Source organism: Ctenopharyngodon idella, chromosome 20 (genome assembly GCF_019924925.1).
Source record: "Ctenopharyngodon idella isolate HZGC_01 chromosome 20, HZGC01, whole genome shotgun sequence".
NCBI lineage: Eukaryota > Metazoa > Chordata > Actinopteri > Cypriniformes > Xenocyprididae > Ctenopharyngodon > Ctenopharyngodon idella.
Window position 1 is genome coordinate 18,837,452 of NC_067239.1, and position 14,708 is coordinate 18,852,159.

Here is a 14,708-nt window from a genome sequence, read left to right on the forward strand (position 1 = left end):
TAAAACACCCAATCTTATACTATTACCCCTGGAGCATTTTAAAGAAATGACATGTGACTTGAAATGGCAATGAATGGCCTTATCTAATGTTTTACTTTACATACAACCCCATGCTGGAAGTACGCTGTGATGAGAGCTATTAGACTGAAAAAAGGAACATCACACTGCCTTAATTTCTTTAATAGCGAGCCCTATAGAGCCCCATGTGTAATAGTTTAATCAATCCATTTCCTAGTTCAAATGAATAATTAAGTCCTACTATGATTCTCATTTACCAAGAACATGGCTCAAGGGCTGGATGAATTTAACAGGGTGATTTTTTTTTTTGTAGAACGTGCAACCGACTCTATTATGCACAACATTCTATTTCCCCACAGCGTGGTGTCCGCTATGTGTAAGCAAGCAAACATCCTTTGAACAGTCGCTTTATGTGATTGTGTCATGACCCTTTGGAATCTGGTGTCTATTTTAGTATCCTCATGAGAAAGTGGAAAGAGTTGCCAGTCACACATGGCTGTCGCTGTGGGAGGCGTCTTGCTCTCTTTGTCACTGCATCTGACCCCGTTGTTCAGGGAAAACACTTATTGATTTTTCACTCCTACGCTTTGTGACAGTCAATAATGGGTTGTTTGGACACACCAGTGCTGGTGCACCAGCTGAGTTGCCATGTTAACATGTTTTTTTATTTATTTATTTATTTTTTATTTGAAGACGCATCTTCTTATACAAACATTTCCTGTAAGGGGTCATGAATTGAGAAATCAAAATTTCCTTGATTGTTTGACATATAAGAGGTCATTGTACTATTAAAAATATCCTTTAAGTTTTGAAAATTCAGAACTTTCTCTTTAGTCTAAAAACACCTTTTATTGAAGCCAAGCTCAGAAAATAACTCGTTTCAGATTTTGTCACATTATTACATCATAGTGTGGCAAAAGACTCTGCAGAAGAAGACCAACGCCTGCTTCTACATCATTGCCTCTTTAGCCCCGGCCACCGATTCGTGTATGTCATGTAGTAGTAAATACAAGACAGACACAAACACAGGATTTCTCCAGCAACAAAACGATAGAGATGCCTCTGAGAATTACAAGACGAAGTGCCAGGTTGTGGAAAAACACAGGCTACATTCACACTCAGTTTTTGGGATTGACAACCGCATTTACTTACAGGTGTGAGTCTTGAAATGTACTCTCTTACTAGTAACCTAAGTGACAGTGACCAAAGTAATATCAAAGATGGCTACATCTTTCATACGTAGAACACAAAACTGACAGGTGCAGCTCCGGTGGAGAACAGCGACTGGATCTAAAACCTTCAGATGACACACAACTCATATCTCTGTCCCTGTAAGTTACCAAAACCAAACGTGAAAACCCGCAACACATGGTAGACGCGCATTTGTGCAGCGCAGAGCGGCTCTCTCGCACTGTATGATGTGACAGACAACTAGTTGTCCAGTCCGGTTCCGTTCACACAGCGCGGGTTTTCCAAGAATGCGGTCCTAAAAAGGTGAGTTCTGTTATAGAATGCGGTTGTCACTCCCGTAAATAATCGTACTGTGTGAATGTAACCGTATTAAGGACTCAAATACAGGACTGACAACCATATTCTGCTGCTGTGTGAACGTGGCCACAGTCTTTGCATTGCCATCCTTGTGATCCTAAAATTAAGAAAGCGTGGATGAACTTTATTTTTAACAAAGGTCCAGTCACATCACGTCAGTAAGACACTGTTCGTTTGTTCATTTCATTGTACATTTTACAAGTAGGCTTTGACCTTTTAAGGCTTCAATTACAGTTAACATTATTTTATTTAACCATTATATTGAAGAGACCTTTTTGAAGGATATTGGTTTACTTATATCATTTTTGAGCACTTGAGCATACACTGAGACTTGAGAGTGGCTTCTGTGTCAATTGCAATATTGAGGTGTTCAGATTTATTTTGACTTTAATAAATCCTCGCAAATAAACTTTCTTGTTTTTCCACTGGCATGTCTATTGGGTGTTGAGGACTAGTAGTGCATCTTTGAGCCTACATTCAGTATGAGTAAAATACTTAAGAGTATCTAATTTTAACACTACTTAAGACTTTTACTCAAGTGTTATTGAAATTGGTGAGTTGTAACTTGTCATTTTTGCTGTAAGGTACCTGTAGTTAAGTATGATTTTCAGGTACTCTTTACACCCCTGTAATTAAGTAAACACTAATAGCATTGTTAAATGTAAGCACATCTCAAATGAATATCCATTTTTCATACTGTACATTTATAATGTTGCGATGCCTAAATTCACTTGTAGTATTTAAACTGTCTGTTTCAATTAATTGATTAATACAGTTATGTTTGTTTCCTCACTCATGCACTTGGACAACATATGAAGGTAAATATTACTTTTGATTCTATGGAATTGTTAAATTGGTGCTTTTAAATGAAATGTGAAAAACTGATTAATTTTAACTTCATTTTGATTGTAATGTAGTTCTTATAGAATGATGAATCCTTTGACTTAGTCACCTCTTTCAGCAATTTTAGAGCAAAAACATATAATCTGTGACTGAATACTACTGAAAAGTTGAAAAATATTGAGATACATGTCATATCGCCCAGCTCTACATCCAAAGGCTTCTTGTGAATAGAATGGTAATCAGCTACTGTATGTGTCATGGCCTTTGTAGAACTAATATTGATATTGATATTGATATTAACATCCTCAAAGTCCTATACAATGCACAGTGCTTAATTAGTTATAAGATGAAGACAAAGTCATTTTCTCAGTCTGTAGGAGTGAGACAGAGGTGGAAGAAGAGTCTAAGGCAAATGGCTGGCGACACTCCTCATGAACATTCAACCCTATGCCGCAGGGAAGGTGAGAAAATCCGTTCAGGATGTTCTCCGAGGAATATTCCCAGCAAGGAGACAGGGCAAAAACATTCGCATTTTCACCAGATCTCATTTCCATCCTCCTCTTCACACACATACATACACACACACCGAAGCTGCATTCTGGAGAACCTTCTCTGAACAACACCACCATCATCATAATTACTCTGGGAGAATTCACTTAGCTCCTGACAAAATAATTCACTCTGCCTGTGTCTGCCACAGACTAAACTATAGATAAGAATAAAAAGGCTCATTCTGAGCTAGAAAAATAGATGTGTTCTGTGCTGGATGAGAAATTGGAGCTGAAATCACAGCACATCACAAGGAGCTTGCTAGTCACACCCATCTGATCAGTGCCTTCATGTTTACTCCATTTATATTAGAGGAGTGCCTGGTCATTTTTGCAGTCATGCAAGCAGAGCTGTTTGCTCGTATGATGGGTTTTATAATGAAGCTGTTCTGTATTATTAGAGGGAACTGATAGAGATCACAAACACTTTTCTCTTAGCAGACTACAGGCTTGTTTGGAGGGCACAGATGAAAAAGTGTTGAAGAATTCATCTCTTCTTTCTCTTGTGTCATAGCAGATTTTTAGCAGGCTTAATGGTTAGGCTCTGGATTTGGTTGGTGGGCTCTGCACTTACCCCCTGAGAAAAGTAGAAAGCAGCAATGCCCAGAGGCCAGAAGCAACAGAGCATGGAGAAAATAGCGAGGCCTAGGTGATCACGAGGAGGGATGACGATGAAGTTGTCCTCGCTCTCACTGTCACTGGAGCAATCTGTCTATAGGGAGAGAGAAGATTCATTAAAATCACTTTTAATTGGTTTACAGGTGATGTATTTAAAGTCTGGATTAAAGGAAATTTAATTAAATTTACATTTCAGGTAAATTATAATACTGAGAGTAAGGAATATTGAGAAATATTATCATCATTTAAAATGACTATTTGAATATATTTTAAAATGTAATTTATTCATGTTGTCAAAGCTGAAATTACTCCAGTCTTCAATGTCACATGATCCTTCAGAAATCATTCCAATATGCTCAAGAAACATTTCTTATTATTATCATTTTTGAAAACAGTTGTGCTGCTTAATATTTGAGTGGAAACAGTGATATTTTTTTTCAGTATTCTAAGACCATTTTGAGAAGTCATTTCTGAATAAAAACATTAATTTCTAGAAAAAACAACAACAAATATCTTACTGGCCCCAAACTTTTGAATTGTAATGTACATAAAATTATGAAAAAAACAAAAGAAGTAAACAGTTTACTTCTTTCTTTTTTTCTTCTTTTTTTCTTTTGGACGGTTGGACGGACGAGTCAAAATTATTTTCTGTGATAATGAACATTAAGCATCACATACTGTTCATAGGGCTTGTATTGACACCTTTTATTGAATCTGCAGCATTTCTACAACAATTTATGAATTTTGCATTGTTTGTCAGTTCTCTCCTTTGATTCCAGTGATTCACTTGAGTAACTAAAAATAACGCAGCCTGGTGGAGAATGTGCCAAGAGGAAAGCTGTTAGGAAAATATTTCTGTACTGATTCACAGCAATAAGCTGCAATCATCAGTGGTGAAGGATAGCTCTGTCACCGGGGTTTTATCTGTGAAAATAATAGGCCTACCTCTCTATAAAATAACATGAGATGTTAGATTGGATTTCTCTGTAAGGAGAGAGTGAAGTGGCTTGTGCACATGGATAGTCATGTTTTCCTAGTACATCTCTTGGCAAAAACCAAAATACGGTTTTGTTGTTTGGTTGTCAGAAACTGAAGAAACGGACATTTCCTTGTTGTTAATGCTAAAGAAACCTGGAAAATTTCAGTCCATATTACGAATTGTCACACCTACACTCTTTCTCATTCCTTATATCTGAACACCTTGATGTTACATAAGAGGATATAAATATTTCATTGGGCATTTGTTAGCCGTTCTGCTGTGTGCTGGGGACTAGCAGTTTAGTGCTTTAAACTGAAACAATGCAGGGGAAATTACAAATGAACTGCACCCATTTGTATGCATTGTTTTCGCACCCGATTCATTTTGCAAGGTTAGTGTCATTATCACGTAACTGCAAATTCGCACACAAAATCAGTGCTTTGATATGTGCAAATTTGCACATTTCCTGGTGTTATGTTTTTTTTTTTGTTGTTTTTTAGTGCTACAGGTTTTGGAGGGTGCACTATGTGGCATTCTTTTCTAAAACTGTACACCGTCTCTGCAGCATTAAATAAATAATAGTGACTAGGGGGTTGCACAATATATTAGTACTAGATAGAGGTTGACCGATATGGGTTTTTCTCTGGCCGATGCCGATATTTAGAAATCAGGGCAGCCGATGACCGATATGTTTGTATCCCCTTCCCCTTCCTCCCCTTCCCCTTCCTCTCATAAAATCTAACAGTTAAGTAATAAGAAGTTATACAGAAAATTGCTTAAATTAAACATTTATTGAACAACACAAGCCTCTCCAATCAGTGCACTAAAAATAATTTATATGTTAAATATTAAATACACTAAACAGGTAATCAAAAATCTAGACTGTCAAATTAACTTAGTAGTAGCCTAATTCATAATAATAATACATGGCTCAATTTTAAGCACCTTCTCAAAACTATTCTGAAGCATGCTTCTATACTATAAGTCAAATAGCCATAATCTAAGTGACAACAAAAATAAGAGTTCACCCATTTTGCACAGCCTGCTGCTCATAACTGCATCGAGTGCACTGGCCACGAGCGATGACGTTGTGGAGGCTATGTGTCGGACCCACAGACACATTTAATGAGGAAAGTTAATATGCACGTTTTAGCCAGAAGTTTCGTCTGAATTGCACATGTTTCTACTTTCACATGCAAATGACTGGTTGCACTTATGATAAACATGGTCGGCATCAGTTCTAGTAGGCTACAACGTAATTACTCTTTCAAAACGGTCTGTTTTCCCCTGCCATCGTTAGTTGAAGCAGTGTATCAACAAGGCACGGCTGCAGAGTGTGAGTTGCTCCGTCTCACACGCAGCCTCAGAGGGAGAGAAATTCTCCAGTAACGAACAGAAACAGAATTGATAACGTCAGAGTTTATCTTTACAATGCAGGCTTGTATAATAATTAACCGCTGGGCTCGTTACCAGGTTTTGGTACCCGTGCCTACCTGTAGCCTAAACTACAGCTGGTTAAAGGCTCGCACACCCCGTCCGCGTGCAGGACGATCCGCGTGTACAACTGGGCATGTGTGAGTGACTTGAGAGCTTCAAAACAGCAGTCCACTAAATCCGTTTTTCCGCGCACACGGACAAAGGAGTATACTTTGAAAGGCTCGCATGCTCAACTGTGCGTGAAATGCAGCGGGACGTGGAAAATGAAGTATAACTGGTCCTTTATGCCGGTGGAATGGCAATCGCGCCTGCCTATTAATCGGCCTAATTTGCAGCACAATCGGCCGATGCCGATTAATTGAAAAATGCCAAAAATCGGCCTGATATATCGGCCAGCCGATCAATCGGTTGACCTCTAGTACTAGAGTTGTCAAAAGTACAGACATCGGTACCAACTCGGTACGGAAATTTTAAAAATGTGACACTTTGAGCACCGTTGAGTGGTTTCGTAAACACGTCTGATTGGCCATTGTGTTCACGTCTCATCGGATATGTCTGTGATTGGCTTCAATGATCAACACTTCAAAAACCTTGTAAATAGTCATCAATGATGCTCTTCACTGTGCGCTTACACAGATACACATGGGAGTGATCACCTAGCATTTTTATATATTATTATTTCCATGAAGATGTGTCATGATTGTCATGTAACAAACCACACTGTATGACTGATGTATTTTCCTGAATCTGATTACTTAATTACTTGTAAGTACATATATTTTGTCGGTAAACACCTTTTATAATGATCATGTTGATCTATAAGGGGCGATGGGTGTTGCTGGCATTCAGAGAATCAGAGTTGTCTGATTTACAATACGTAAATTCATGTACTTCTCCTGAAAGACATAAAAGTAAGTGGCCGGTAAACTGGGAAAAGAATCAAGTAAACTTTATACCTACACAACGTGTTTCTGATATCAATAAAATAAGTTGTCGAATTATGAATTATTGCCAATTCCATAGACATCAGTGCATATTTTACAAACTATAAATGTATTTTTTTTTCTAGTACTATGTGTATTTAAATGTCAGAAACATAAACATATTGTTGAAAACACTGAATAGTTGTGATACATGACAAGTGAGCGCATTCGTCTCAGCACCAGCCAAGGCACGAACGCAGATTTGAATTCAGCAGTTGATCACATGACACACTGAATGTTCCAATCACACCGGTGTGATCGTATCAAATGTAAAAATAGCATTAATTTTGGTCTTTTAGAATCTGCAAGCAAAATCCATCTGGCTTAAAAACTTGAGGGGGCATGTGCACCGAATCAAATCGTGAGGTTCGTAGAGATTCCCACCCCTACTACTGACTATAAGTAACTTTGCAACTACATGTCAACTTATTTATACTAACCCGAACCCTAACACCTAACCCTAACCTATCAGTCTACTACAGATTACTAATACTCTAATGAGAGTTAGTTGTAAAGTTACTTACAGTTAGTAGAATGTCTAAAGTGGACCATCGAAATAAAGTGTAACCAAAAAAAGTAGTAATTTATAAAAGCATCATATATGATATTGAATATTTAATTGTGCATGTCCCCTTTGTCATCATAACGAATTAACTTACAGCAATTAAAACTATTGATTGTATTTTTTAATTTAAATTTTTACACAAAATAGTACAGAATTTGCATATTACACATTTATTCAATCATTTAATCAAAATAATTAGTTGTTCTAATAATGACTAGCAGTACTGTTTTACCAGATTTAGGTGTGTTTTTGCTGAATTGGGGTTAGTGACTTTTTTTTTTTTTTTTTTTTTTTTTAGCTTGTATAGCATCTGCATATGCTTAACAAATTCGAACCGACAGCACCTGAATTTTTTCAAAAATGTTTTTGTTTAAAAATAATGTAGGAAGCTTCTCCTGCAACAGAAAATGTACAAACATCTTTCTGTCAATACCCTGCATGGATTCAAATGCCTAATGCATTGAACTATCCAAAAAATGGAATAAAAACAGATAAGCCAAAAACAATCTCATCATCTCCACATTCAGCTGAAAGGCATGAAATTTGTGCATTATGTTATTACTGATCTAAGCTGTATGTGAGTAATCTGCCAGCAGTGTCAAATGGTTAAGCCCCAGAGCCAGAGACCCACAGCTTGGCCCCCGATAAGCCCACCTCCACCCCTGCTTCTACTTTTCAGGTGCCTCTCCTGAAAGAGAGTGGGCGGGGGGTGACGGCAGATGCTGTCACTGCCTGCCAGCTTCCCGACAGGTAATGACAGATTAATGGATGGTTTTATCTTTTCAGGGTGGCAGGAGGCACAGGAAGGAAAGCGTGTAATTTATGTTACCAAAATGCCTCCCCCAGCATGAGCACGATGAGCCCTGTCCTTCTCCCCATTTCTGTCTTTTCTGTTCTTTTGCGATCCATCGCTCAGCTAATAGAACTTCATCTCGTTTTCAAGGTGATCGATGTCAACACTTTCAAACTTATTATGTATGTGTCATGTGTGAGGGCTCTGGATGAGTGCCCTCCTTTGGCGGAGAGGAAATTGAATCCATATACATTTGTGATTAGCTGCTTAATCAAATTTATCCAAATTCCAGTTACTCTATCCGACACGATTTCATCGCAATGCAATAGGAGTAAAATAGCTTCATGTTAAACTGAAATTAGCCTCAGATGGCACACAGACCTCCCAAAGTCTGTTCACTGAACATCTGATGCAAATTGCGCACAAAAATAGCAAGCATTGACTGAAGTCTGCAATTTCAATCTGATTGGTTGGGTGTTTTTAGGGGTCTGAACACTAAAGGTGCAGGAATCCTATTGTACTTGTACAGATTTTTTCAATTGTTATACACTACTGTTTAAAAGTCTTGAGTTTGGTAAGATTTTTTTTAAATGTTTTTGAAAGGAGCCTCTAATGTTCACGAAGGCTGCATTTATTTGAAATATTACAATTGTTCTCTATTTTAATATATGTTGTTAATGTTAAAAGTAAAAATGTTAAAAGCCTTAAAGGGTTAGTTCACCCAAATATGAAAATTCAGTCATTAATTACTCACCCTCATGTCGTTCCACACCCGCAAGACCTTCGTTCATCTTCAGAACACAAATTAAGATATTTTTGATAAAATCCGATGGCTCAGTGAGGCCTCCATTGACAGCAAGATAATTAACACTTTCAGATGCCCAGAAAGCTACTAAAGACATATTTAAAACAGTTCATGTGACTACAGTGGTTCAACCTTAATGTTATGATGCGACAAGAATACTTTTTGTGCGCCAAAAAAAACAAAATAACGTCTTTATTCAACACTATCTAGTGATGGGCGATTTTCAAAACACTGCTTCATGAAGCTTTGAAGCTCTACGAATCTTTTGTTTTGAATCAGCGGTTCAATCAGTGGTTCGGCGCGTGTATCAAACTGCCAAAGTCACGCCCTCCAGTGGTGAACCATTAAAAATTTTGAAACGCTTATGACTTAACAAAGCCTCGTTTACTGAAATCACGTGACTTTGGCAGTTTGATCCGCGCTTCGAACCACTGATTCAAAACAAAAGATTCATAAAGCTTCGAAGTTTCATGAAGCAGTGTTTTGAAATCGCCCATTACTAGATATTGTTGAATAAAGTCATTATTTAGTTTTTTTGGTGCACAAAAAGTATTCTCAATGCTTCATAATATTAAGGTTGAACCACTGTAGTCACATGAACTGTTTTAAATATGTCTTTAGTAGCTTTCTGGGCACTGAAAGTGTTAATTATCTTGCTGTCAATAGAGGCCTCACTGAGCCATCGGATTTTATCAAAAATATCTTAATTTGTGTTCCGAAGATGAACGAAGGTCTTACGAGTGTGGAACAACATGAGGGTGAGTAATTGATGACAGAATTTTCATTTTTTTTAGTGAACTAACCCTTTAAGTTTCACATGATCCTTCAGAAATCTTTCTAATATGTTGACTTGGTGCTAAAGAAACATTTTTCATTGTTATCAATGTTAAAAGAAAAGAATATTATTGTGGAAACTGATAGATGTTTTTCAGGATTCTTTGATGAATAGAACGTTATATAAATATTATAAATGTCTTTACTGTCACTTTTTATCAATTTAATGCATCCTAGCTCAAAAGTACTAATTTCTTTTTTTTAAAAGTGTATTTTTAATAATATTTAATTCTTTCAAATTTGGCAATTTAGTTACTTATCTCCACTTTTCTAAACTTTTTTAATTTAGATCATTGTTGTTTGCGGCTGTTATGTCGAAGAGCTGCCTAATTATTTGTTTCCAAGACCGCTTGAGGCAAACTGTTGTATTTGCCAAAGTTTGATAAGCTTGTGGCATAAGAATTTTGTTTGAGACATTAAATTTCAAACTAACTACATGACCATGAACAAAACTGTATGTTTAGTTTTGTTTTCTGAGTTCAGGGAGTCCTCCTGTCCAAGTGGATCAATCTTGGCCAGAATGAGACCAGATTTTTCGTCACAAGACTTGAACTGAAATTAGTGCAGGCTTGGTTTTTTGTCCTTTCATAAAGCAAAACGCAACTTGTGCAGTTTTATTCCGAATTGCATTTCAATTGGACAAACACAGGATTTATGAATTCTTCCTTTGCCGCAGTCTCCCTCCACATCGTTCTGACTTCGAGCAGGCTGTAGGGAGAGCTGTGCAAGTGGAATTTGATGTTGAGAATGGAAAGTGAATGAGGCGATCTAAACAACAACCAGTAAACTGACGGAACTGGAAGGTGTGTGTGTGTGTGTGTGTGTGTGTGTGTGTGTGTGTGTGTGTGTGTGTGTGTGCGTGTGGGGGGGGGGGCGGGGTCATGGAACAAAGGAGCTGTCAGGTGAAAAGCTCTCCGAGGCAATTATATTCCTACAAAGGGTCAAGTAACTGCATCAGCAACGTCGTCGGGAGGTCATTGTCCCGGCAGGTGTCATAGCATCGCTGAAAACAGCCGCATACATTTTTAATGGGACTGTTCAGAGATTATAAGCGGTTGGCTCATGGCAGAGAGTAGTCCTGCCAGGTGCTGGCAGCATTTCAGGAGCGGGTCATGAGGATATAATTCATCAGGGGGTTTGATTAACGTCTAGCACACGCCAGACAAATAAAAAATACTGACTTTCTGAGCTGTTAATAAGCCCGGCTGATTTATAGACCCCAGATCCACACTTGCGTATGGCATGACCTGTGTTCAAGGACCACAATGGGATTCTCAATCACTGAGCAAATAATCAGGATGACGTGTGCATGAAAATAGTGAAAAGAATAATAATTCTGTGCCGTATTTTTTCCAAACCATATTTTCAGATGCATTACTTTTCTGTTCCAGAATAAACTGTTTACCTGATGTTTGATGGCAAATGCTTGTTGAAAAAACCTAAAAGAATATTATTTTAAAAAGCTCAAGGCTGTAGTACTAATTTATGGGTACTTGGGCTCGATTTGATATTGAAGCCTGGGATAAACTCTTGTAATTGATATTTGCAACCTCCTAACAGAGATACATTAGTACAGTAATACATTTTGCAATGTTTACTCTTGCTAACCTATCCATCAGCAGTTATGATAAATTAATTTTCTGTAGAAAACACGGCAAGCTCATTTATCTTCAGTCTGTGTAAATAGCCTTTGATCACCTGGGAACTCTGCGTACCCTCTCGCCCACAATGTAGCAGTAATGAGATTAAGAATGGGTTAGTGTTGACAGAGTTCTGTGGGTCTTAATAATTTAAAGACTAATTAATTGCCTGGTGCCAGAGCTTTTCATTTAGGATACAGAGCAGCATAAGAGAAACACCATTAGTTGTTCAATGTAATGGTTGCGCTTGGCTCTGATGCTGTGGAAACACGAGTGGAGCCAGTACAACCAGACTTTTAATGATGACCAGATTTTTTTGTTTTTTTCACATAGCGAAACATGTTGGTTTCAGTAAAACAAAACATTTTGTGTCAGATGCAGCCCTTAAAGGGATAGTTCACCCAAAAATGAAAACTTTATCATTACTTACCCTCAAGTTCTTGAACTATCCCTTTAATAATCCAGCTGTGATCTTACATTTTTGATCTTTTACATGCTTTTGGTAGATTATGATATATATTATAAAAATCTAAAATTATTTTATTATATACAATAAAAATAACTGATAGCAGTTTTTGAATTTATTATTATTATTATTATTATTATTATTATTATTTTAGATTTTCTTAGCTGACCCAGAAATCTCGATTCTCGAAATCAGAAAGTTATATTCGCATTATGTTTTTGAAATTAATTTAGCAAGGAATTTTTGCCTTTTGATTTTAGCTTGCTCTCTGAAGTGTACTTTATCGCATGTCTTTTAAGAGCTTTATAAAAACGGCGGCTGATGTTTTGACATGGCCCTGAAATTCATCTTGAGACATCCGGCATGCTGGAAAGAAACTGCAGGTGCATCAAAGCTTTAACGGAATATGATTAGGGGTTGAAGAACTTGTTCGTCTTTCTTTCTGTCATAAAGGACATATTTGTGAGGCCACATTTCAGCTGTGAGAGTTTGTTTGCAAGGGAGAAAGAGAGAAATTAAGACAGTTTGACAGTGTACAACTGTACACAGAAAAGCCTTTTTTTTTTTTTTTTTTTTTTTTTTTTTTTTTTTTGCAGTCATCTAAGTAAAAGTTTTCTATGCCTAGTAAATTAAATTTAAACATCTCCACAACTGACAGAAATATGTCCCTGTGGTACTTGGTGGTAAACAGCTCTCGGAAGAGAAATGCTTTCCTTCTGTTTTCCACAGGGGATCGAATTTGAGAGATAAACTGTTTATTGGATGTTTTAGAAGTTTGACCAATTGGACACATGCACATTCTCTGAAAACTCTGCCCAAATATATTGACTGCACTAACAGCTGAAAGACATTTATTAATTTTATGGCACAGTAACACAGATGGTGTGTGATGGCAGATGATATCAAATGGGTAGCGAAAGAAAACAAATGATATTATTAACTATAAAGTTCAACGCTACAGATTTCCAATCATCAAGAGCATTCCAGCTGTTAGATCATTAGCAAACCAGCTTAGGGCATCTACAATTGATCATATTGAAAACATGGAATAAAAAGACCCAATGATGGAAATAAGTCCACAGATACACAGACCTTTTAATGGTACAAATAATTATAAAATATATTTGCTTGCTAGGGATGCATAATATATATTGTTATCATATTAGTCATCGGTTGATATTAGAGATTTTTTTATTTATTTATTTTTTAATTATTGGTATTGGTCGATATTTGACATTAAATTGTTTGTGCTCATTATCCCCATTTTTATATTTAGATTGCTAATGCTCACTTAAAGTGATAAACACTGTTAAATGTATTCTTTAGCATATCTAAAAATAAATATCCATTATTATAATGGTATTTATTTAACATTATTATTATCATTCAATTTAAATAAATATTGCCCAGTATAAGAAAGACACAAGTTTAATATTGGTGTATCTATATTTCTATTATATGTGAGTGACATTTCTCATCCCAGCATTCCACTGGTCTTAGCATGTGGCTTAGTAATCTATGCAATTAAAGTAACTAGGGTTGAACCAATATTAAAATTCTGCCGAACGCTGATAAGCTGACAATTATTTTCATGTTATGGTAAATAGTTGAAATTAAAATTCTAATACAGTTTGTTTTCTTAATAAGTACAAAATCAGTCTGTACAGGTAAACACCTTTTGTTGAAAACTATAGATGGTACAGATGTATATATAGCTCTTCCATGTTTCTTTTTAAGTAAAATTGATTTTAAACATCACAACACATTGTAAGAAAATGTATGTGTATAATATCTAAAAAAAAAAAGGATATTCATTTTGAGATTACCAAAAGATTATATTTAGATAAAGATTCCTATACCATTTAAGTTTAGCTTATCAAAAACTAACAGGGATAATGAACATGACAATCTACATCAACATAATCATTATCATCATCTTGTCATTTAAAGTAGGCTCATTGAAGATTCTTAAGTTATTATCCACTAATGAGAATCTCTTAAAATCACAATTAAGACATTTAGACACTTCCCCATTCAAGGCAATGCAACAATTTCTTTTTTAATCTTTTCTGGATAATTCATCCTTTGTGCATTCTTTCTAACGGGCAATTCAATCTGAGGAGAAAGAACTAAATTGGCTTTAAAGCCATCAAATTCGGGTTTAAGGAGATAAAATACTGCTTTCATAACATCCTGTGACTTCCAAACAAAAACAGGACCATTAGTGGCTCTTTTCCACTAGAGGAGATCGGCCAACCAAGAACTGCCGTCAATCCCCCCTCAAACGAGAAGCTCTGACAGATGTGTGTGTGCACTCTCCAAGAGTGGCACAGGCACAGTTCACACACTCTTCTGTTGCACACAAAATATATTTCACAACACTAGAATAAAGAAAAAGGGAACGACAGAGGTGTCTCTAGAGGCAAACTCCCGAGTTCACTTTATCATTGCCACAGAGGAAGAACAGAGGGATCTTAAAGCTATAGAATACAAATGAGAAACACAAGACTCAATGTCACAGGAATGTTACTAATGCACTGTAGAAATATCTCTCAAAGGGTGCTCATGAATATCCTATTATCAGATATAAGACAGTGTGTGAACCTGATGAATCATTAGCCATTCAGATGA

At 36.7% G+C, this 14,708-nt stretch overlaps 2 protein-coding genes across 2 annotated transcripts in view; one reads left to right on the plus strand and one right to left on the minus strand.

The window, feature by feature from the left end:
• Positions 1-14,708, plus strand: part of zbtb1 (zinc finger and BTB domain containing 1) — a 422,399-nt gene that overhangs the window by 73,268 nt on the left and 334,423 nt on the right. The window lies entirely within an intron of this gene.
• syndig1l (synapse differentiation inducing 1-like) overlaps positions 1-14,708 on the minus strand; it is a 30,480-nt gene that overhangs the window by 4,037 nt on the left and 11,735 nt on the right. Inside the window, exon 4 of the mRNA XM_051874395.1 lies at positions 3,532-3,669. Within this exon, the coding sequence (XP_051730355.1) occupies positions 3,532-3,669 (138 nt within the window). The remainder of the gene's footprint in view (positions 1-3,531; positions 3,670-14,708) is intronic.